The sequence below is a fragment of the Oryx dammah genome, unplaced genomic scaffold (assembly GCF_014754425.2).
Source record: "Oryx dammah isolate SB20612 unplaced genomic scaffold, SCBI_Odam_1.1 HiC_scaffold_25, whole genome shotgun sequence".
In the NCBI taxonomy this organism is placed as follows: domain Eukaryota; kingdom Metazoa; phylum Chordata; class Mammalia; order Artiodactyla; family Bovidae; genus Oryx; species Oryx dammah.
The window spans coordinates 91,452,279-91,477,159 of record NW_024070209.1 but is presented as its reverse complement, the minus strand read 5'-3'; the positions used below and the strand labels follow the sequence as shown (position 1 = coordinate 91,477,159).

Here is a 24,881-nt window from a genome sequence, read left to right as displayed (position 1 = left end):
TGGGTAGGGTGGGGCTGGGGAGAGACTGGGCTTGTACCACCTCCTGGATTGCAAACATAGCCACAGGAAAGAGTCTGGCTGCTGGAGAGCCTAACCTGAGGCACCGGTTGATAGTCAATACAGGCCTTGAATCCTAAAGGGTCCGATGGGACTTCATTGAACTCTTTTTCTTTTATTGAGCTGTTTTTATATAAAACGACCCTGTGATTTGTCCTCCAAACCTGCACACCTTTGAGAGTGAATGGGGCATGAAAATGATGACCTGTTACTTGTTCACAACATGTGCAGATCAGAACTGTGGTAGGGAAAGCATCTTGATCTTACAGGCTCTGGGAAACTACCCACACCAGGTTGGGAGGGTGGGTGGCTGTGAAAAGGTAGAGACCAGGTGGTAAAAATAGGAGGGTGGTAAAATAGAACAGGAGACCAGGAGATGGGGGCAGGTGGAGCAGTGACTTACCCCCCGGGACACCTCTGCAGCTCTGGCCCTGTGCTAGCCCCCGCCTGGTTAACATATCGGCAGTAGCTGAGGTCTGCAGAGAGCATCGGGCGTTTGTGGGCACACGTGTCCCTCCCACCAGACTTGCACTTAACAGGTGCAGGGAGTGGATGCCATTTAGTCTGTGCCCAGCCCAGCCCCAACAGTCTCAGGACTAAGTACTTGCCTTTCAAGCATTTGCTGATGACGCTGTAAATGCTAGTGGGCATGGCTTTCCTGAAGTGTGCCAGGGGAGACGATGTTCGGCTTGCAGAGGGAAGTCAGGGGCCCTGTCTGTGAGGAGCTGTTAGGTTCAGTGGGAAAGGCAAGGCAGGCGGAGCGTCCTCATTCTATCATCTTGCCAAATTACTTGGCTCTGAGCTTTGGATTTCCTGTCTGGGAAACAGAGGGCTCTTTACTGACTGCGGGGCTTCCCTGGTGGCTCAGACAGTAGAGAGTTTGCCTGCCATGTGGAAGACCCAGGTTTGATCCCAGGTCAGGAAGATCCCCTGGAGAAGGGCATGGCAACCCACTCTAGTATTCTTGCCTGGAGAATCCCATGACAGAGGAGCCTGGCAGGCTACAGTCCACGGGGCTGCAAAGAGTCGGACACGATTGAGCAACTAGCACTTATGAAAATAGGATTCAGTGAGATAGTGTGTGTAAATGAAAGGCAGTTTTAATTACTAATAATAAGATTCTGGGAAGGAGAACTCAGCTCTACTGAAAAGATGTGTCTTACAATCAATCAGAACAGTCCAGAGATGGACCAGACTACTCGGGTTGGTGGTGAAGCCTTCTCATCACTGGAAGTCTTCAAGCAGAGGCAGTCGGGCATGGATGCTATAAATGGTGTGACCACCTTTGGGAGAGAGGCTGGGTTAGTAGGACATGGGGGAGAGGAAAGCTGAGAAGAGTTGACTTGTTTACGTCCCTGTCCATGTCACTTGGAAGACCGTGCTGTCAGCCAGCGAGGGGAGCACACGGGACCAGCAGCCTGGGACTGGTGGGGACTGGCCCTTTGAGAAGGGGGGAATCTGCCTCTAGGAGGGGGAACAGGAAATAGGCAGAGGCCCCTGACGATTTTCTCTTTTCCCCATGCATCGGCCCCTTGCTGGTTCCAGGGCCCCCCATCTTGGCTGAGAGAGAGGAGGCGGCTTCCTCAGGTCTTGAGCACTCAGCTGTTCTGATGGGAGCCTGGTAGAGCTTGAGACTCGGCACACCTGTTGGCCCCAGGGCACCCTCCCTCCATCCAAGGCTGTGCTCTCCCCTCTGGCTCTGGTCTCTGGAGCCTCATCACATACTCTGGATACACCAGCTGTGCCCATCCGGGGGTTCTTCGCCCAGAGTCTGTGGCTGGACACGAGGGTGCCATGAGCCCCCGGAGCTGGCAGGCAATGGAGAGTCAGGGAGATACAGCTCCTACCTTTTCATCTAATGGGGAGGGTTAGTGGTGGTGGTGGGGGGGATGCTAAGACAAACCCAAGGAGTTGCTTAGAATCAGACCCCTGTCTGTCTATTGCTACCATTCCATTTGCCCCACTCCGTGGGATTCTAAGACAGCAGCACCCTTGCCAGGGGAACACGACCTTCCCTCTTCCGGGGGCACATGGGGCCAGAGGCAGTCACAGGAGTGTCAGTGGGTGGTGCTGAGCTGAAAATTCAGATGTGGCTTCTCTAGCATTCCCCACAACTTTGGTGCCTGGCTGTCCTGCCTCTCGGCTCTGCCCCTCAGGTTTCAGGGCAGTGCCCATTCACATGCCCATTCAGGACTCCCCGCTGTCTCTCAGCGCCCCCTTTCTTTGGAGCACAGCAGACCTGCCGGCTCTTGCCTGCACGCTGGCAGCTCCCAAATCGGGCTCTGCCCAGGCTCTCTCTCTAGAACAATGTTACTGAGCTGGCTTTGGCAGGTTCTTCAAACTCAGGGCTTCTAGAACCGAGCACCAACGCCCCCTCCTTCCAACCTCTCCTCTCCATTTTTCAATCAACCATCTGATCTCCTGTACCAGCCAGAAACCTGGGGACTAGCTGGGTTTCCGGATCACCTGCAGACAGATTCCTGGGCCCCACCCTGGGCATCCTGCTTGGTTAGAGCTGAGTGGACCTGATGCTCCACATTTCTAACAAGCTGCCAGGTGATGCCGAGGCTGCTGCTTATTCTAGCCACACTGAGTCACACTGAACTAGCCTCATCTCACTCCCTTCATCCCATGGCTCACTGTTATTCTTGTTACTGGGGCTTCCCTGGGGGCTCAGACAGTAAAGAATCTGCCTGCAATGCAGGAGACCCAGGTTCTATCCCTTGGTTTGGGAAGATCCCCTGGAGAAAGGCATGGCAACTCACTCTAGTATTCTTGTCTACAGAATTCCATGGACAGAGGAGGTTTGTGGGCTACAGTCCATAGGGTCTCAAAGCATCTGACAAGACTGAGAGACTAACATATACACACATTCTTCTTCTTCTTATCATAGTTAATATGTATTGAACATTTAGGGGCCAAGCCCTATACCAGGCATGCCTGGTTTCAAAGGCATGCCTTTGTTTCAGCCTGCAAAGTTGTACTGAGTGCCAGGTGCTGTAATAGACATTTCCTTATTGGTACAAAACATACAGATGTATCTGCCAGTAGAGCTGACATTCTGGTCAAGGAAGAAAGAAATTTAAAGGAAAAATAAGTTACCTACAAAAGGAAAGTAATCTAAAATGCAGGACCATCTCGTCGCTCCAAGAATGTGACATTGAAACAAATTTTGAAAGAGAATTCAGTTCTTATAACCCAAGGTCTCAAGATGCCGCTTCCTTCTCATCTCCCAGCTCTCCCCATGGCATTAGGTCTCCACATTCCCCCTGGACATTGGCCAGCCACCTCCTGGCTGAGCTCCCTGCCTGGAGATTTAACTTCTCCCACTGACCCTCATCCTTCAGCCAAAAAAGTCTTCTAAAAAGCGAACCGTTGTAGCTCTCTTTGCCTAACAGCATTCGAGGATTCCCCAGTACCTTCAGGAGGAAGTGCAGATTCCTCAGGTTCGAGGCTGGTGATGAGATTCAGCTCGGCCCTCCAGCTTCTCTGCCCCCACCCCACCCCTATTCTGCCTCCTTTATCCTCCACACTTCAGCTATTCTGGACTGGGGCTTCTCAACTTCCCACTTTGCCGCCCACTCCCCCCCGCCCCAGATCACCAACCCCCCCATTTCTGTCTCTTCACTTTTTGCACAAGGGGAAGCACCTTCTGCCTGTCTTGGTGCCCTCGTGCCCCCTACACTCCTGCATCCTCCTTGCAGAGCTCATCTTTGGTGCCCGTCCTTTCCCTCCTATGACTCTTCAAACCCTTTTCCCTTGTCTCTGTCTCATCACGAGTTTTTCAGGGTCAGCAGTGTACTCATGAGTATTTCCCTTTTTCTCCATGGCCTTTCTAATTGGACCCTCTCTCCAGCCCTTCCCAAGGCAAGCTGCTGGCGAGAGGTCCTTGCACTCACTGACATCACTTTCTCACCTGAGGTTCGTTCCTTGAGCCACTGCAATTCGGTGCCCAGCTCCAAGCATCCATGTGTTCTTGATGCCAGCTGCCCCTGGAAGCTCTTCTTTCACATCCTTCCCCTCGCAGGGTGATCTTATCCACTCACATCTCAGTGATGCCTAGAGCTGAATACTGACAGGTCTGTAGCATCTTTCTGGGGTATCCCACAGAGCCTGTCCCAGGGTGGCATTTCTCTTCTTCCTACAATCCTGATCAAACAGAGATGCTCTAAGGATTCCATCTACTTTCCTCTTTCTAAAGACCACCTCCACCTCCCCGCCCACCTCCAACTGTTGCTTTCAACTCTGTAATTACGTACGGGGTTTCCGCCTCCATGGGTGGTTCTGTTAGTGTTTACAGGCTCCCAACCAATAACTATTTAGGTAACTGTCTCTAGTGGATAGAGTCGAGTCTTCCAAAAAGATGTGTTCAAGTCCTAACCCCAAGTGCCTATGGCTATGAGTTTTTTTTGGAAACAGATTCTTTGTAGATGACTCAAATTCAGATGAGGTCATCCTGGATTTGGGTGGGCTCCAATCCAATGACCAGTGCCCTTATAAGAAGAAGGAAACTTGGACACGACGCAGACGCACGTGAAGCACACTCTGTGGCTCCATAACCATGCAGGAATGGACACAACGTAGACACCAGGATGCTTTCAATGGCGGCGCTGGAGAAGACTCTTGAGAGTCCCATGGACTGCAAGGAGATCCAACCAGTCAGTCCTAAAGGAAATCAGCCTCGAATATTCATTGGAAGGATTATTGCTGAAGCTGAAGCTCCGTATCTTTGCCACCTGATGTGAAGAGCTGATTCACTGGAAAAGACTGATGCTGGGAAAGACTGAAGTGTAATAGGAGAAGGGGTGACAGGATGAGGTGAGATTAGATAGCGTCACCGACTCAGTGGACATGAATTTGAGCAAACTCTGGGAGACAGTGGAGGACAGAAGAGCCTGGTGTGCTACAGTCAGGAAGAGTTGGACACGACTTAGCAGCTGAACAACAAAACACAAGAAATGCCAGTGACTGCTGGCAACCACCAGCAGCTGTGAGTTAGGCGCGATGGATTCTCCCTCATGACCTTCAGAAAGAACCAACTCTGCCGACACCTTGACTTTGGACTTCTGGCCTCTAAAACTGTGAGAGAATAAACTTCTGTTGTGTTAAGCCACGTGGTCTGTGGTACGGTCTTACGGAAGCCCTAGGAAGCCCGTATGCTGACCATCTGTCCATCCGTCCACCAGCCCACCCATCGTCAGCCCCTCCTCTGTACCAGACCCTGTGCGAGGATCAGCATGGACCTTGGGTCAAATCAGAGCTCCCTGCTGCCCTTGAGAACTTGCACATGGAAGGTAAGATGACACATGGACACACACACACACACACCCACCCACCCACCCACCCACACACGCACACACCCACCCAACCTCCAAGCAGGCCGCACAAGGGCAGAGGGAATTCAGGAGAGAGTCAGCCTTGGCCAAGAAGCGGATCTCAGAGGAGGTGGCATTGAGCTCTCAGCTCTGAAGTCTGCGTGTTCATCAGCCAGCTTTGCAGAGCAAGTGAGAACAGGCCTTCCACAGCCACCAAGCCCACGTGGGTCCCCGCCAAGGAGCCACAGGATCCTGGGAAAGTTCCGCCTCAGCTTCGTCAGCGCCCACACAGGGTGTGAGGCCCAGATAGGGACAAAGAATGTGCCTGGGGCCACATGGCCTGTGGAACCACATCACTGGATTTATAAAGCACTTTCTTTTCTCTGCTTGTATTATTGGTATTGACCTCAGTTTTTAAAAAACTCTCTTCACTGCAAACCACCCCCTTGCACAGGCTCTTGGGAAAGAAATGTTTCCAGGGCGGGGCTGGGTAGAGGCGGGCCTGCGTGTCCTCCTTATCTTCACGACTGCTTTAGTTCTCACCTGGCCTTGCAGTGAGCCAAGGTGGGAGAGACTTCTCTGGGGCCCTACCAGATTCCAAGTCTCCTCTCTCAAAAGCTATTTCCCCCACTTCTGCTTTTCTCTCTTCTCTGTGGCAGGGCCAGAATTGTGCTCTGTTGTTTCTTTCACTGGTTTGTTTGGGCCCCCGCCTTGGGAGGGTTCAGTGGGGCTCCTGAGTGGGCTGGCAATCCTGTGGCATCGTAGCCACCTCTCCCCCCACCCCCCGCCTCCTCCAAAAGCCGGAGCTAGTCTTTCCTAAAATGACCCCAGGACCCTGGGGGAACAGGGCTTGAGCAGAAGAGGATTTACACATCCTGAAGGGTTGGGCTGCCCGCCTCCGCCCCCCGCAGCTTAGTTTTCCAGCCTCTCTTTAGTGACAAGAAAGAGAGGAATGCACAAGAAAGAGCCTGTGCATGTTGACTCACTACGTCCCTAGGAGGCAGGAGATGTCCGTCTGAAAAGGTCCAGTCACATCACCTCCTCGATGAAGCCTTCTGAGATTGCCCCAGTCAGATTTCTATAGGAGCCCAACTCAGAGCTGTACCCCATACTCAGGCCCAGGCAGGGCAGAGTCGGACTGGGAGGAACTGTACTCCACAGATGAGAAAACAGAGGCACAGAGAAGGAAGCCAGACATGTCTATGTCACACAGTCTGGTGATGGCAGAGAAAGGGTTCAAACAGTACTTTTGCTTCTGGTACAAAATGATTTTCCCTAAAAAAGGAGTCCTCAGGGCCAATATATCACATTCCGGAATCAGAAGTTCGGTTTGTTTTTTCTCTTTTTATTTATTTTTTATTTTTGGCCACACTCGGCAGCTTGCAGGAGCTTAGTTCCCCAGCCAGGCGTCGGACCCAGGCCCCCTGCAGTGGAAGTATGGAGTTCTAACCCTTGGACCACCAGGGAAGTCCCATTATTTTTTCTCTCTTTTGAAAATTTGATTTTGATCTGATTCGGGCAGAAGTTCCCCAGTTTTCTGCAGACCCCATTGTTTCCTATTGCATTATACCCAAAGTCACACACTTCCGTCACCCTGGCTTCCACTCAACATTCATTCAGCAAATATCTATTGAGCCTCTAATAGGTGCCAGGTACTGGGTGATAGGTACCCAGGTACTGATCCAGGTACTGGGAAAACCCAGAAGTGACCAAGATGGAAGACAAGCCACCCCTGCACCCCAGTAGCTCTTGGGTTCCAGTGGTATTATGTTCACAGCCCCTGCCTCATTCTAATGGGGAGCCATTAACATCCCCAGCTTGGTCTGGCTTCACCACCACCGGGGATATAAGAATTTGAGGTGTGATGAAATTATGGAAAAACCTCAAGCTTGTCTTCCATTTCAGGATTGATGACTCAGACCACACAATTCTGTGAGGTTCTTATTTTACTTTAGTTTCCTTCCTTACAACTTGGGACTGTGATCTTTACCCTACTTTCTTCTAGGGTTGTGTGAAAGCTATCTGGGTATTTGTAGAGCTTTACAGTGAGCTCTAAACAGGGCTTGACTTTTTGACCTTGAGGGATGCGGAAGTCTTCACCTGTTCAGGAAGCAGTTTGTCTCTGAGGAATGGTGCTGTCCTACTTGGCATCAAGACTCTCTGCTCAGAGAGGGGTGAGAATTTCTAGGGGGGTGGTGGGGAGGGCACCCCCTCGCAACCATTGCCAGATTGTGATAAGAATGATCAGGTGTTGCTTTTTCACTTCCATCTGGGGTCATCAGCCTGAGGAAGTGGTGAGAACTGAGGGAGGGTGGAGGGGGAGGGGATTTCCTCTTTGTCGGAAGCTCAAACCCAGGCTGCCATCAGTACCTGGACCCTGCCCCTTGGTGGGAGCTCCTCCCATCTTCTAAGCTGTCAACAAAGCCAGCATCTCCCTTCTCTAGAAAGCGTCTGACCTACAGCATGAAGAACTGAGGTTAGCTTCACAGAAGGACTTCCTGGTGCCAGGGGAGAAGGCTGAGGCTCATGATGGAAGCTTGTAGAGGAAGAGGGCGGGCTCTAGCATGGCTTCGGTGGCATCTGTCCTGGAGTTAGGTGGGATGGAGGCAGATCTCAAGAAGGTTGGCTTGGTGTGGCTTGGAAAGAGTCATCGTGATTTCATTTTTCCCAGTTCTTCTCAAGGAAGTAGACTTGCAGGTACAAACACCCCTGATTGCAGTTATTTATCATGTGGGCTTCTGCCAGGACCATTTCAGTGCTGATGCTCACAGGTGTATGGCAATACTTAATGATAATGGGATATTGGGCCAGAACCTCTCCTTCTCTACCTTTCTCCCACCCGCCGGGCTACATGGTCAACATTTTTATCTGATGTAAAGCTGTGGGAGCAGCAACCTTGGATTAATTGAACACTAGAGTCTATGGGCGGTTGAGAACCTCAAGCGCTTTCCAAGGAGTAGTTCCTTAATTCTTGCAATAATGGGTAATATGCACGTCTATACCTTTATACGTGCCGGCTACCACCCAACTGCTATTATCCCTATCTTACAGCTGTAGAAACACAGAAGTTAAGTAAATTGCCCAGGATTGCACAGCATACAGGGGGACTCAAACCCAGGCAGCCTGGACCCAGAGTCCACATTCAGAACCATCACGCTGTAAGCTCCTCGCCCACCTTGAGAAGTGGGGACTGTGATTATCTCCAACACACAGAAGAGGAAACCAACCAGATTGTTCCATCGGTCACAAGCATCACCAAGAATGTCTTTTATAACTGCCCAGAACACATTTAGGGTTAAACAAATAGCAATAGCTTGTGACCTTTGTGTCAATAGCAAGCTTTCCTGGGAACACTTAATCCTTGTGCTCCCACAGAGGTAAGCAGGGTGGGGATCTGGACTTTCGTGTTTCCCAGCTGAAAGGGGTCTGGGATGTGAAGCTAGGGCACCTCACGCCTGGGCTGCACCTATTTACGTTGGCTGCAGCTCTGAGGCCCTGTGATCCTTTGACTCGGGGTGTGGCCGAGAGACAGTCACTCAATGCTGGCTGTCATCTGACAGGCCCTAGACTATCAGGGTTGGAAGGGGCCTTAGTGATTTATTGAGTGATGAGATTAGTCAGCCTGGCTGGGAATGGTTCCAGGCTCTTACCTGGACAGCCTCTGGCCTCCTTTGATCAGTGGAGCGACATGGCCTGAGGCTTACTTGCTTTAGTTCCCTGCCTCCCAATTAAAGAATGACCACAGGTAGGCGTTCCATTGTTTTGAGAGTCCTTAGCCTCAGGTTGCTTTAGGGAAAAAGAAAGATCCTGTTGGATCTCCTGGAAGATGAATCTTCTGCCTTCCAGTTTTACATGCTCTGTTGCAGCTGTAGAATAACCCACCTGGAGCCTCTGATTCCATAACCTGGAGAGAGTCCTCCCAGAGGCAGCTCAGGAGGAAGGGCAGCAAAGACCCCACTGGCTGTTTACCTTGAGTAAGTCATGGAGGTCTCAGGGCCTCTCTCCCTTTCCAGACCACGGGGTGGGTGAGCCTGAGGACCCACCGAGATAAAGGGAGAGGCTGTTTTGTAAACAATAAAGGGGGAGACCATGTGATGGGGGGCTGCTTGTGGGAAGGACTGATCTGTCTTGGCCCAGCTCCTTAGCCTCTAAACGCTGTCCCCCTCTCCTTTGTCCACTGACCACGGTCCAGATGCCTGGATCATTTACAACCGCAAACTTTCTCTGAGCCTATAGAGAGGTGCTCCATGGTGCTCAGAATTGGGGTGTTGAACCCCAGAGAAGGAAACTGCAGGTCTACCCAGGACCCTACGTCCTGCGAGCCAGAGTCAGGGGAAGCCAGAACGCCTAAGCGAAGGCAGTTTTCAGCAGGAAGTTTTCTGTTCATATTTGCTCTTCATATAGACACAGAAAAGGCACGTTTGTGATGAATTTCACAAAGTGGACACACACCTGTGTCACCACTACCTGGCTCAAGAAATGACCTGACCAGCCCCCTGGGAACTCCCTCGGGGCCCCTTCCTAGTCTCACCCACCCCAACTCTGATTTTTAGCACCAAGGCTTGATTTCACCTCTGAATGGTAAACAAATGGAATCCGTCCAGAGCTTCTTTCGCTCAGTGCTGTGTGTGTGTGAGCTTCCTCCTGGGGATGTCAGTGGCTGCAGCAGGATCCTTCTCCCTGATGTACGTGGACGCCCACACTTGGTCACACCTGATCTGTCCGATGGTGGGCAGTGGTGTCGTTTCCAGATTTCCACATGCTCTGAATGTTCTAGTCCACGTCTTGGGGTGAGCTGATGTGTACTTTCTTTGGGGGTACAGACCTGGGGTGGAATGATAGGCTCGTAAGAGGTGGTTGGTTTGGTTGTAGTAGATGCCAGCAGGAAGGATTTAAACAAGTAGTTAAGCAGGACTTCTAGACCTGCAGACTGTGGTGGGATAGCTCTTGTCACACCTCTTGAAATTTCCTCCGGAAAACAGGAGGAAGAGGCTGAATTAGGCAGGCCTGTGTTGGAGACTGGGGTGGGTAGTCCTTGGCCCCTGTCTGGTTTTGTTCCCCTTTCCATAGTCTGTCTGGGTGCCCAGTCTGTACTCCCAAGGAGGTATCTGGGGCCACTTGGAAGGGATGGGTAGGAGGGTTTTAAGCTTCATTTCTCTGCATCAGCCAAAGCCCCCTGTGTCCTGTTTTACATAGTAGGATTTTGAGAATGACAGCATGTGATTATTGTTTTGTTTTTCTTAAAAAAGCTTTAGCTATGCAACATTTGAAAATTGTTGAAGGGACCGCTGTGAGGTCCCTTCCATTTGGATAATTCTATTTTGGGATCAGGAGTGGGGTGTGGGAAGGGTTAAGCATTATTCAGTCGAAGAGCAGGGCTGGGCCTCAGTGACCTTTTTAAAGTTCTTAAAGCTCAGCTTATGATGCCGGAGATCTCAGTACTTTCTATTAAAATAGTGTTCAAACAAACGGAAAGCTTACAGGATGTGGGGGAGAGGCTCCACGTGGAGGGACGTTTGGGTAGCCTTTCAGCAGGAGTCTTGAGGACTCGCTTCTTCAGCCACCCCTCTGCATTTCTGTTTTTTTTTTTTTCTTTTTTAATTCTCCACCAGCTGTTCCTGGTGGTTGTCACTTGGGTTGTTTGGGTTCAGAATGGTTCTTGTTTTCGCCCAGGAGTGGGTGACGCTGCTGTCTGTCCTGAGGGTGGTGGCTTTCCTTCCTCCAACTCCAGGCCGAGTTTGGACCTGTAGTTTCACTTGGTGAGGGAGGCTGGGCCTTTCCTGGGCACCGAGAGAGGAACGTCCCTGCCTTTGGCATTCAGCTCTGAGTCAACAGGCCTGATAAACAGCCCACTTCCCAGGACCAGCAAGGAACAAAGCCCCTGACGGCTACGGGATCCACCCACCCCTCTTCCTGAAACAGTTGCTTATTCTTTTGACAGGAGTCAGAACACTGCACCTTCGCTTCCTCCCAGCCCTGCCTCCTTCTGCAAAACGGAGCTCAATAGAACTTGGTACTTTTGCCTTTTACGCTGGGAGGAGAGAAGCAGACGATGAGGTATGTGACACGGTGGAATGACCTACCTCTGCCGGGTTGGGGTCCCTGGGGGTATGGTGAGCTGGCTGCAGCGTGGACACTCCTGGGGGAGGAGCCCCGCTCTCCCCCTGACTTCTTGCTGGAATCCTCCAGTCATTCTGGAAGACAACAAAGTCCTCCTCTCCCGGCGTTGTATCTAGAAGTGGGTGCTGGCGGGATGCTGGCTCCGTCCCTGGAAGCTCTGCTGGAGTTTGCTGCCCCTGGCAGGACCTCACAGGGTGGGGCTGCAGCCTGGGTTTTTTCTGGGACTCAAAGTGCCAATGCAGGGGTAGGAGGGCTTGCCCTGTGGGTGTATGCAGAGCCCTCTCGGGGCAGCACTGACTCTTCATTTACTTCGCCTTATTTCTCCTGGGAAAACTCTTGCGCAGTGATTCCTGGGTCAGGCAGCCAGGAAAAGCTGGCTGGACCCAGGCTTCAGATTTCCTGAAGGGGATTCTAGAAAGGGCATTGTGAGAATTCCTGCAAAAACAGGTTGTTCCGCCTGTGGTGACTGGAGCAACAGCTAGTCATATATTTAGTCTGAGGCTTGTCTCTTAGTTTCCTCTGTCTGCGTTTACTTTGACCCTTATAATGAAAAACATAACTGGAAACAGACTTTCATGTGCCTTTCGATCCCCCCACAAATTATACCATGTTTCTTCTAACAGGGAGCGTCTCTCCCTAATGCCCACCAGTTCAGAGAGATTTTAGGGTAAAAGCAGAACTCTGTCCTCACCCCCAGCACCACCTCCCTGCCAGGAGCTGGACCAGGAGGGCAGAGGGTCTGCTTTTCAAACAGAGCATTCCCCATCACCACCTTGAGGGTAAGCCCAGCAATCTCAGCCTTTGCGCAAGCCTATAATATCAGTTTCCTCAGCTATAAAGCTGCTGTGCTGACCAGGATGAGGGATGAACAGGATGGAGTGAGTAAGGAAGGCTCAAATGCCAGGTACACAAGAGGCACCTGGAGATGGCAGGGGCGTTGAACCGACCAGGTGCACCAGCTGGTCCAAGGAAGCCTGTGATGGGCTAGCTTTGGGCCAATTGCTTAGTGATAACCGTGAAAGGCAGGCTTCCCAGGTGGTATTAGTGGTAAAGAACCCACCTGCCAATGCAGGAATCATAAGAGAGGCAGGAGCCGTCTTCCTGGATCAGGAAGATGCCATGGAGGAGGGCACAGCTTCCCCCTCCAGCATTCGCGTCTAGAGAATCCCATGGACAGAAGAACCTGGTGGGCTACAGTCTATAAGGTCACAAGAGTCGGGCACTGAAGCAACTTAGCATGCACATATCCACTCATGCAATCCTGAAAGGCAAAACGAAAGGATGTGGCTAAGAGACCTGGCTGATGAATCTGCGGGTAAGCCTGCATGTCTACTGAGGACAAAAGAGATAAAAGGATGAGCACTGAAGGCCAGCTTTCTGGACCTGAGTCCTGGCCCCACTGCTTTATGCTGTGTGACATTGGGCAAGTCACTTAACCTTTCTGAGCCTCCATTTTCATGTCTGTAAAATGAGGATAATACTAGAGTGACTTAACGGGGTCATTATGAGGCTTACCTGAGAGACTGCTGGTAAAGCATTTAGCCCAGGCCCTGGCCTGGTTCAGTTGAGGGGCATCCAAGTGTTGCAGGGCCAGAAGCTTATTTCATTTCCAGGCTCCCTTTAGGAAAAAGAATGCAAAGTGGAAGTAAATGCCGCCGTCCCTTGGTATCAACTGGGGATTGGTTCCGAGACCCTCACAGACACCAAAATCCAGAGACACTCAAGTCCCTTACATAAAGTGGTATGGTACTTACATACAACCCACATACATCTTCCCATTTACTTTTAATCACCTCAAGATTACTTAGAATACCTAGTACAGTGTAAATGCTATGTAAATAGTTGCCTGCATGCAGCAAATTCGAGTTTTGCAAGCTTTCCTGGAATTTTTTGTTTTTTAATGTTTCTGATCCATGGTTGGTCGAATCTGCGGATGAAACCCATGAGTATGGAAGGCTGGCCGTATTTAGGAAAGGAGGAGACATCCGAACATGTAACAAAAACTGACAAATGCTCTCCATAGGAAAAAATCCAGAAAATAACATTGTAATAAAGTGTGAAGATAATATAAAAATGATTAGTATTACTCAGCTGTCGGATGCACCTGTTATATTTTGGCTGCAAACTCTTGGACTGCCTCTGCTAACTTTGTAATATCATTTTAAATTGAGACAAAAAGAAGACAAATCAGTTTTTGCCTCTGCTCCTGCTGCTAAGTTGCGTCAGTTGTGTCTGACTCTGTGCGACCCCATAGAGGGCACCCCACCAGGCTCCCCTGTCCCTGGGATTCTCCAGGCAAGAACACTGGAATGGGTTGCCATTTCCTTCTCCAATGCATGAAAGTGAAAAGTGAAAGTGAAGCTGCTCAGTCATGCCGACTCTTAGCGACCCCATGGACTGCAGCCTACCAGGCTTCTCCATCCATGGGATTTCCCAGGCAAGAGTACTGGAGTTTTGCCTCTAGCATGGTTAAATCAAAGGTTGCATTTTATTACCTTGAGTTTAGAATAGTTTCTTTCGGCTTTACAGCTTGTTATTGGTGATGCCATGGCTGTGAATCGCTTGGCAGTTTCCTGCTCAGGTGACTCCAGCCAGAGGTCCAGAGGACTCAGCTCTTCCATCCTGGATGGGGTGGTAGGGGTGTGTTGGGGGGATATGGGCACCAGGTAGCTGTGAAGTCTGGATTACCTTGACCCCTGAGACCCCCAAGTGGGGAGCAGAACAGCAGTTAGTTCAGCTCCTTCTCTGGATCACAGTGGGAGGCTCCTGGGAGCTCAGCAAGGCCCACCGGGGGCAGGTTGGGTCTGCAGGGAATGGGGTCAGGCCCCAGGCCCCACCTGCAGCCCCAGGACTGGTATGATTCCCCCAGACAGGGCTGCACCTCGTCTCCGGGAAGCATTTGGACCTTAACTGCTCCCCACTCCAACGGGAGAGCAGGCCCAGTTTGCCAAGGGGGCCTGACATGGAGGTTTCATAAGCTTCCAGGTCAGTTGACCTGTGGACTCAACATGACTTGGTTGGCAGTCTTCTGTCATGATCATCACTTCCAGGAAACTGGGGCTATTGCAGAAAGATGAGCTTGGTGTGGCTGAACCTGTCCTCGGCAATGAGACTTCCAGCCTTCTGGCTGATTTCTCACCGGGTCCCAGGTCAATCAAGAAAGACTGTGGTGGAAAGTTAAGTCCACAGGACTTGTTTCAAGGACGGGAAGACTGAGGCCAGAGAAACCATGACTCAGTTCACAAAGCCACTTCATGTGGCCGCTGGGGGTGCCATTTGAGCCTCCTCTTCTTCCCCTCCCCATCGTGAGCCATGGGGGCAAACGTGATGTCGGCGGGACCCTGAGCTGGGGGCAGTGGGGAGTGGAGCTGACTATCACATCAGTCAGCGGGCAGGGAGGGCTCGCCTGTGACCCTTCTCGGTCCTGCAGTCTCTGATGGAGCCACGTGTTTCTGAATCTTTCCCCTAAAAAAAGCAGCGTCCTCATTCCGCCTGCCATTTGTGGAGATTTTACTGCCCACCAGCACAACGTGCTGCGTAAACATGGCCTCCTTTTGTCCTTTCACGAAGCCTAGCGGGGGGGGGGCGTATTTGAAGCTCCATTTTGTCTGTGTAAACAGAGGCTCAGAGCCAGAGAACTTGCCTGGGGCGTGCGTCAAGGGCTGCACAGCCTTAGCTGCCAGACTCATTTCTGCCCGGAACGCTGGATCTAAAAGTTACATGGAGGATGTGGAAGATGAATGATAGGAAGTTTCCCGAAGGGTGACTAATAGTCAGTTCCTGGCCCTCCCTCCCTCCCGCCCCACCGCCCGCCCCCTCACCTGCTTTGTTTCATTTGCAACACTTGTCACTGTCTGACACGTATCGTTTTGAGTCTCTTGACCCCATGCAGTGGTCCAGAAGTGACTGCAGCTCGAGGTTGCAGGACGGGATGGGTTCCAGGGACGGGGGAACGAATCACAGGCAGAGAGGAGGATTTAGCCTGCAGGAAGGCACTACTTTCCCCCTGCTCTGCCCCAGATAATGGCTTTTCCAGGGCTTCTGAGTGCCCAGTGATTCAGCTGAGATGCTCACCTCTCCCCCTGATGTGAGATGGGGGAAACAAGGGCCACTAGACTTCCCTTCAGAGAGGAGTTTTGCTGGGAAGGAATACCTGGACTTATACCAGATGGGGTGAAATGATGAGATTCTTTCAAGCCCTGGGTGTGTGTATCGTCTGTGAGGAAGAATTAATTTATGGGCCTCATGGAAAAGTCTGACGCTCCAGGGAAACAGAAGCAGAAAAGGAGGCAGGGGAAGCGGGTAAGGAAGGTGGAGAAATGACAGTGTGACCCTGCCTTGTGAAATGCACTGGGGTTTTTAGCACCATCTGCACATATTCCAGGAGTGCGGGTGGTTTTATTTGGAAGCCATGGTAAGGGCTGAGTTCTGGGAGTGGCCCAGGAGCGGCCCGTGTGGGTGGTAGGTTGGATTCAGAGAGAAATCGCAAACACCATTGACAAGAGGGCTGAGAGATGCTGGGACGGCTCAGGTGGAACTGGGCCTGGCTGGGCTAATCTGATCCTCTGAGGGGTGGGGCCAGGTGACTCAGATAGTCACACGCTCCCATATAAGACAGGGTGTTAGTACCCTGTAGGGCCTAATGAGGGGTGGGGCCAGGTGACTCAGATAGTCACACTCTCCCATATAAGACAGGGTGTTAGTACCCTGTAGGGCCTAATTCCAGAGAAGGCAATGGCACCCTACTCCAGTACTCTTGTCTGGAAAATCCCATTGACGGAGGAGCCTGGTAGGCTCCAGTCCATGGGGTCGCGAAGAGTCAGACACAACTGAGTGACTTCACTTTCACTTTTCACTTTCATGCATTGGAGAAGGAAATGGCAACCCACTTCACTGTTCTTGCCTGGAGAATCCCAGGGATGGTGAAGCCTGGTGGGCTGCCGTCTATGGGGTCACAAAGAGTCGAAAACGACTGAAGTGACTTAGCAGCAGCAGCAGCAGCAGGGCCTAATTCAGGGGCTTCCCGGGTGGCTCGGTGGTAAAGAATCTGCCTACAATGCAGGGGAGGTTTGTGTTAGTTGCTCAGTCGTGTCCAACTGTATGGTACCCCATTGACTGTAGCCCACCAGGCTTTTCTGTCCATGGGATTCTCCAGGCAAGAATACTGGAGTGGGTTGCCATGCTCTCTTCCAGGGGATCTTCCCTACCCACAGATTGAACCCTGGTCTCCTGCATTGCAGGTGGGCTCCTTACCATCTGAGCAACAAGGAAAGGGTGCAATGCATGGGTCGCGGGTTCAGTCCCTGGGTTGAGAAGATCCCCTGGAGGAGGGCATGGCAACCCATTCCAGTATACTTGCCTGGAGAATCCCATGGACAGAGGAGCCTGGCTGTGCTACTGTCTATAGGGTCACAAAGAATCAGACGCAACTGAGCACACACAGGGCCTAATTCTATGCTCTACCCCTTAAATGGGCTATTTAGAAGCAAGCCCACATTTCCTACTTGGTGGGTAAGATAGTCAACTACCAGTCTTCAGAATGATGCAGTTTTGAAAATTCTGAGACAAACACATCAGTGAAGGGCTTTTAGACCATATTGCCTGCCAAATGCCTCATCATATCCAGAGAGACAAATGAAAATGTTTTCAAAGACCCAGTGGCCTCCCTGCCAACCCTTCTGTCGCCGGTGCTTTGCTGAAGGACTCGAGATTGACTCATTTGGGCAGCTTCCAACTGTGAGTCTTTTAACAAGAGTGACACCTGACCACAGCAAAAAGTCAGCAGATTCAAGTCATTTATAGGATCCAGAAAGAAATGGGCTCCAAGGGACTTCCCTGGTGGTCTGGTGGTTAAGAATCTACAGGTTAAGAATCCCTTCCAATGCAGGGGTTGATGGTTGATCCCTGGTCCAGGACCTAAGGCCCCACAAGCTGCTGGACAAAACTAAGCCTGCGCTCTACAAGGAAGACCCAGAGCAGCCAAAATTTAAAAAATAAGAAAAATATTAAAAATGGGCTTCAAGAGTTGTCTCTGGGGCTAATTTCTGAGTTTAAAAAAATCAAACACGTGCATTTGGAGAGGGGATGAGGGCGTGTCCCTGATGTACGTGTCAGTGTTCTCTACGACGAGAGTTGTTTGTTTAACATTTCTTACACTGCGAGAAAATTTGTGTTTGATCCTCAGCAAGTGGGGCTGATAAAGCTTCAGATGGCTGGGGCTTGATCAAAGAAAATCAAAGTCGCCTGGCCTTTCCAAAGAGCTCTTAATCAGGCTGCAGCACAGAACAGATGGATAGACCTTCAAAGTCCCTAATTTGCATCAATTTGCATTTATTGTTTAGCATGTTCTTATTCCAAAACCCTTATTCTTTTCTCTCAAATATGTTTTGAGCTTTTGCTGGGTATCAGGCACTTTGCTTTCTTCACTGGATCCTCCCAACAGCCCGTTTTATGGACACCAGTAAGAAGAATGGGCAAATTTTGAGCATTTACAGGGCGCCAGGCACAATGCTAAACATTTTACAGAGGCCATCTCTTGCAACCATCACCATTTTTATCCCCATTTTAAAGACGAGGAAACCCATCTAATGTGGTCCATTACAAGTCCAGTGTCCCTTTTCTGAATCCCTAGGGCCAAATATGTTGGAATTCAGAATTTTTTTTTGTATGCAGAGTATTTATCATATATTATGTAATGTCCCAATGCAGCAGCAGCAGCACATAACAAAATACATCAATATTTATACAAAGAAACATTTAAACAGCCTCACTGAGAGGGATAAAGATTATAAATAGCCTCACATCAGTTAGGGCCTGGATGTCAATTGAATTATAAACAGGCTTTCAGTTTTCAGAGCTTGCTGGAGTCAGATGAGGGTCTGAGAAGCTGCTACGTGTTTGGAGTTAGCCAGTTTTGTATGTCTCAAATCCCTACTTCACTCCCAAACTCCTGTGTTCTAATCACCATCCACACTTCTCTGGGAGGGACCACAGCAGTAGAGCGGGGTGGCCACAGTCTCAGTCCAGACCTGTTTGTTTCCAAACCCTGGCCTTTGCTTGCACGCAATGCTCATGGTATTGATGTAGAAATCAAGTGGTTTTTCCCAGCAGCCAGGATGAGTTGCAAGCATTCCTCTGCATTTTGTAACTTTGCCTTGGGTCCCGGGCTCTGTGTACCAGCTCACGAGGTATTCACAAGGAAGAAGGTCAAACTGAGGTGTCCCCGTGGCCCAGCAGGTCAGTCTTCTCATGGTCTGTGGAACACCACTGGTCACAGTTGTATCTGAAAGCAGGAGGGTGAGTTATGACCTTGAGTTCAGCCCTGGCTTTTCCATTTCCAAACAGAGCTCACTTTCTAAGCAAGAAATGTCATGGCTGGTAACCCCACACTTTCTCTTCTTTAACTGGATTTAATAATAAAAGGGATGAAGGGACTATCCCTGGCGGTTCAGTGATTAAGACTTCGCTCTTCCAATGCAAGGGGTGGGTGCAGGTTCTATCACTGGTCAGGGAACTAAGATCCCACATACCACTCGGTGAGGCCAAAAAGTTGTTTAAAAAGTAGGGAGGAAAAAGAAAATAATAATAAAGATGATGGAGCACAGGAGATCCAAGCCAGGAATCATTTCCGAACCCTCTTTGAAAAGAGTTAGAGAGTAACCTGTTCCATGAAGGACCATCTTGGTGCCTTCTCACTTTATTTCACGCACTTACTAGGTGATGGCCTCCTCTGGCTCTTTGAGGGCACGGAGGATTCAGGGTTAAATGAGAAGACATCCCTTCTGCCCTCAGGAAGCTCATAGGAATGATCAGAGGCGATGGAGCCAAATGTGGTTGTTGTCACGTGAGCCGCCCCCCAAGGTGATATGTGCAGCGACGTGAGCAGAGTGATGGGCATGGAGCTGGAGGAAGGAAAGGGGGCTACGCTGGTGGTTAGGGGTAGGGAGTGATGTCTTGCCACTCACACGGTTCACTGGACCCAGGGTAGATAAGGCACAACCAGGGAAGCTGGAAGAAGACTCAAGGAGCCGGAGGGACTGCAGACATGTTTATTCTCTCACAGCGGCAGCAGCAAGTCTTCAAAGACTACCGATCAACTAAGACAGACAAAAGTGGCCCATGGCCAAGTAGGTGCGAAGGCCCAGTGCTACCAAGGTCAGCAGTATTGTTGTTTACAGAGCACAAGGTGAGAGGCTGTGAGAGGGTGGGACAGGAGAGCCTGACTGACTCCATGTTGGCAGTCATTTTCTCCACAGGTGGTTTCACCAAGGCGATGGCATTGGCTCCCTGCTGTCTACTCTCACGGTTCCTCCACCTGCTGGTCCTCTCGTTCTCGCCCCCTTCTCTATCCTACCTTTGAGTGTCGGCATCTTTAAGCTTCAATCCAGGGCCCTCCTTCCCTTTTGTCTCTCTCCATTATCTCCTTGGCAATTGAATTTATTCCCTACACATTAAATAGCATCCTTGGTCTGTGGACACTCCCTAGTTGCACGGCCTGCCCACATTTCTCTGATGAACTGCAGACTTGAGTTCTGCTTGCTTGTGAGTCTCCATTCAGGTGTTCACACGCTCCTTGAAATTCACACATCCAGGAGGGAACTCATCATTATTTTCCTCCAAGCCTATTCCTCCTCCAACCAATCTGACTAAATTCTACAACCTACCTGCTTAAGCAGAAACCTTATTTCTTCCTTCTTCCCTAATGACTAAATTACCAGCCAAATCCTATCAATTCTCTCTCTAAAGTATGTTTTGAATGAAACCAACCATTGAGCCAGCCCATCTCCTCTTTTTTAAAGAATTTCATGTATTTAATTTTGGTTGCCCTGGCTCTTTGTTGCTAGGCAAGGGCTTTCTCTAATTGTGGTGGGCGGGGGCTACTCTCTAGTTGGGGCGGGCAGACTTCTCATTGCGATGGCTTCTTTTGTTGCGGATCACAGGCTCTGAGAGTATGGGGCTTCAGCGGTTGTAGCACATAGGCTCAACAGTGGTTGTGGCTCGAGGGCTTTAGAGCGCCCGGTATATGGGATCTTCCCAGACTAGGGATCGAACCCTTGTCCGCTGCATCAGCAGGCAGAGTCTTAACCACTGGACCACCAGGGAAGTCTCCAGGCCATCTCCCCTGTTGCAATTAGAATGGTCTAGCTTGTCATTTTATCCGTTCCCCATACCCAGTGCCCAGATGGGTCTCTGAATGCAGATGGGTCGGGTGACCCTCCAGCTTCAGATGCTTTTGTGGGTCCCCACTCTCTTTCCATGCCCTTCCAGCCTCTGACTGCCCCTGCCCGCCCTCTGACTACTGGCCATCACCACCACCACCCCGCCTCTTTCACTCAGGTGGGACAGCTGCACTATTTTTTTCTTGTCCACGTTTTTTGCTTTTGTTTTCCCAAACACAGGAAGCTGTTTCTCTAATCAGCCTGGTATAGATGCTATTTCTGAAATAGTCTCATCCCTTCTCATGGGACTTTCTTTTCCATCCTCTCTTCACCCCATGGGAAGATTTAAAATCATCTCCCCAGTGAGCCCTTCCCCAACCACCCAAATCAAAGTACTTCCCAAGCTGTAATTCTCTACCCAGCACCCCTTCCTCCTTTGATCACAATTTCATGCAGCAATGAAGAAATATTTATGTACCTACTATGCGCCAGCTGTGTGGGTATGGGAGGGAAAGGCCACCTGGGAAATGGTTGAGTCTCAATTGTAAAAGACCAGCATGCTTTCCCCTCTGAACGACGGAGCACATAGTTAGGATATCAGAGGCAGCAGAGCCATTGAATTGATCATTCCCCAAGGTCACATGCCGAGAGTTAGTGCTATCGAGTCAGAGGAGGCCAGCATCCATGGGAACCATTAGCTCAACCCTCACTCTAGAAAAATGGTACAGATGAACTTGTTTGCAAAATAGAAATAGTCACCGATGTAGAGAACAAATTTAAGGTTATCAAGTGGGGGAGGGACAAGATGGGATGAATTGAGATTGGTATTCACATACTGATCCAGCTATGTGTTAAATAGATAACTAGTGAGAACCTGATGACTAATGAGACCCTTCTGTATAGCACAAGGAACTGTACTCAGTGCTCTGTGGTGACCTAACTGAGAAGACGGAGAAGGCAGTGGCACCCCACTCCAGTACTCTTGCCTGGAAAATCCCATGGATGGAGGAGCCTGGTAGGCTGCAGTCCATGGGGTCGCTAAGAGTCGGTCACGACTGAGCGACTTCACTTTCACTTTTCACTTTCATGCATTGGATAAGGAAATGGCAACCCACTCCAGTGTTCTTGCCTGGAGAATCCCAGGGATGAGGGAGCCTGGTGGGCTGCCATCTATGGGGTCGCACAGAGTCGGACACGACTGAAGTGACTTAGCAGTAGCAGCAGCTGGGAAGGAAATCTAAAAATGAGGGGATATGTGTATATGTATAGCTGATTTACTTTACTGTACAGTGAAAACTAATACAACATTTTAGAGTAACTGTACTCCAATAAAAATGAATAAATCCTCTCCCATGTCTATGGTGGACCTTGTGATCAGTCAGGATACTTTCCCTCTGAGCCTCAAAGTGGCCTTAGCATCTTTCACAACTCAGGCAGCCCCATCAGTTCATTGAATTGGCTATTTGCCATTGCAGACCCATGCAATTTAAGGTAGAACCTTCTCCTTGCATGTGCGTCTGCTCAGTTGCTTCAGTCGTGTCCAGCTCTTTGCGACGCTATGGACTATGGCCCACCAGACACTTCGGTCCATGGGATTCTCCAGGCAAGAGTACTGGAGTGGGTTGCCGTGCCCTCCTTCAGGGGGTCTTCCCCATCCAGGGATCGAACTTGCATCTCCTGCATTGCAGGCGGATTCTTCACTGCTGAGCCCCTGGGGAAGCCCAGAACATGGCCTTAGTGCTTGTTAAATATTCATCACCTTTTCCTTTTAGAAAGGACATAGGTAGAAATAATTCTTGAAAAAAATCATATCCCACTCTTGATATATTTAATCTATTTCCCCCCATCTTCTTTTCTTTTCCCAGGAGAAAATAATGAATGTCAAAGGAAAAGTGATTCTGTCAATGCTGGTTGTCTCAACTGTCATTGTTGTGTTTTGGGAATATATCCACAGGTAATTATGGAACATGATAAAGTGATGTTAATGAACGTCTCCATCAGCCAAGTCACCAGGTTGAATTGAAATTAGGATTTCTTCCTTCCTGTTTCCCTGAGCCCTAGACTTTAATGACTCTCTTTAAAATCATTAGATCTTCAAGCACTTTCTAAGGAATTAATTATCTTTCTTCCTGCCATGTTCCTAATATCTCAATTTTTATATAGCTTTGCAGTTCTGGCAGGCTAGAGCCAGAAACAGTAAGGTCTTATTAAGACCAAAATGTCATATTAAAATATGACCAGATATGGAAATTGCATTAAGAAATTTCAGACGAGAATTCCACGAGAAATTCACCCTGATTTTTGCAGTCCTAAAATATTTGCAAAGTTCAAAGGAACAACTCAAAGTTGTTGACTTTTGCTGCAAAATACACTTTGAGTCGCTGGTGAATCATTTGTGCCTGGCTAAACTTTTGAGTGCTTTGTCTGTTTTTTTTTTTTTTTTAACTCTGGAAAACAAAATGAATGAAATATTTCTGAGTTTTCAAATTCATCAGTGGATTCACCTCAAATATTTGAGCTGCTTCATGTGTTTTGAGAAAATATAATGCCTTGGAGTTTCCAGCTGGAGAGGCTTCTGACAGAAAGAAGTCTCCCCAGGCAGCTACAAACATGCATGATGGTTTTGACTTTAAGAGGCATCAGTACAGTTCAGCCTTCCTTTCAAAAAGGCCACCTTACACCTAGAGGTGGATGAACCTAGAGCCTGTTATACATAGTGAAATAAGTCAGAAAGAGAGAAACAAGTGTTATATATTAATGCTTTTATATTGAATCTGGAAAGATTGTGCAGATGAAACTATCTGCAGAGCAGCAAAGGAGATGCAGACGCAAAGAACAGGCTTGTGGACTCAGTGAGGGAAGGAGAAGGTGCAATGAACTGAGAGAACAGCATTGAAAAATATATATTGCCATATGTAAAACAGAGAGCCAGTGGGAATTTGCTGGATGCCACAGGGAGATCAAATCCAATGCTCTGTGACAATTTAGAGGGGTGTGATGGGATGGGTGGTGGGAGGGAGGTTCAAGAGGGAGGGGACATATGTATACCTATGACTGATTCATGTTTATGTATGGCAGAAACCAACACAATATAGCAATTATCCTCCAATTAAAAATAAATTCAAATAAATAAATAAGGCCACTCTACAACAACTCTGGGCCAGGAGCACTGTCTTGTCACCATTGATATCTTCATGGTCTTAGTAGCTTCCCAAGTTCAAGATGATGGCCTGGATAAACATTCAGTTCAGTTCAGTTCAGTCGCTCAGTCGTGTCCGACTCTTCGCTACCCCATGAATCGCAGCGCGTCAGGCCTCCCTGTCTATCACCAACTCCCAGAGTTCACTCAAACTCGTGTCCATTGAGTCAGTGATGCCATCCAGCCATCTCATCCTCGGTCGTCCCCTTCTCCTCCTGCCCCCAATCCCTCCCAGCATCAGAGTCTTTTCCAATGAGTCAACTCTTCGCATGAGGTGGCCAAAGTATTGGAGTTTCAGCTTTAGCATCATTCCTTCCAAAGAACACCCAGGGCTGATCTCCTTCAGAATGGACTGGTTGGATCTCCTTGCAGTCCAAGGGACTCTCAAGAGTCTTCTCCAACACCACAGTTCAAAAGTATCAATTCTTCGGTGCTCAGCTTTCTTCACAGTCCAACCCTCACATCCATACATGACCACAGGAAAAACCATAGCCTTGACTAGACAGACCTTTGTTGGCAAAGTAATGTCTCTGCTTTTGAATATGCTATAAACATTAGAATGTTGCTTTCAATTCTTAAATTCTAAGATTTGATGAGCTGGTTGGACCGTCCTGGCTATTATAAAGGATCTGCCCCTTCAGGTACATCAGTGGAAGGAGGCATCTCTAGACTCTGGAGCTGTTTTCCCCAGGGTGACCTAACCATTTCTGGAGTATTAATGTTTCATTCTGAACAACTCATTTTAGAAGAAACAGGACAAGCTAGAGAGTGACCGTGTTAAAGGGGTCTACAAACCAGGTCTTTCAAATTGAAGGAAACTGTGGGTACTTAGTCCGAAGAAAAGATGACTCAGTGTTGGATGCAGGGACCCTGGGGCTCCCTTTCCTTGAGGGCTGAGGAAGTATCCTGGCTGGAGTCTGGAACTAGGCTGCCTGGGGCTGGTCCTGTGCTATGACTTACCTCCTCTGTGACTTTGGGCAAGTTACTTCTCCACTCTGTTCCTTGGTTTTCAGTAAGTTTCCCTGTTGTTTA

The 24,881-nt window shown here is 49.5% G+C and overlaps 1 protein-coding gene across 3 annotated transcripts in view; it reads left to right on the top strand.

The window, feature by feature from the left end:
- The window catches only part of GGTA1 (glycoprotein alpha-galactosyltransferase 1 (inactive)), a 73,949-nt gene that overhangs the window by 28,454 nt on the left and 20,614 nt on the right, over positions 1 to 24,881 (top strand). For 2 of the 3 annotated variants that reach the window (XM_040225029.1, XM_040225030.1), the window contains exons 2-3: positions 11,314 to 11,429; positions 22,516 to 22,604. In XM_040225029.1, coding sequence (XP_040080963.1) covers positions 22,525 to 22,604 — 80 coding nt within the window. In that variant the 5' untranslated portion in view covers positions 11,314 to 11,429; positions 22,516 to 22,524. Of the gene's footprint in view, positions 1 to 8,423; positions 8,750 to 11,313; positions 11,430 to 22,515; positions 22,605 to 24,881 lie in introns of all 3 variants that reach the window. The other variant, XM_040225031.1, reaches the window with a different exon arrangement.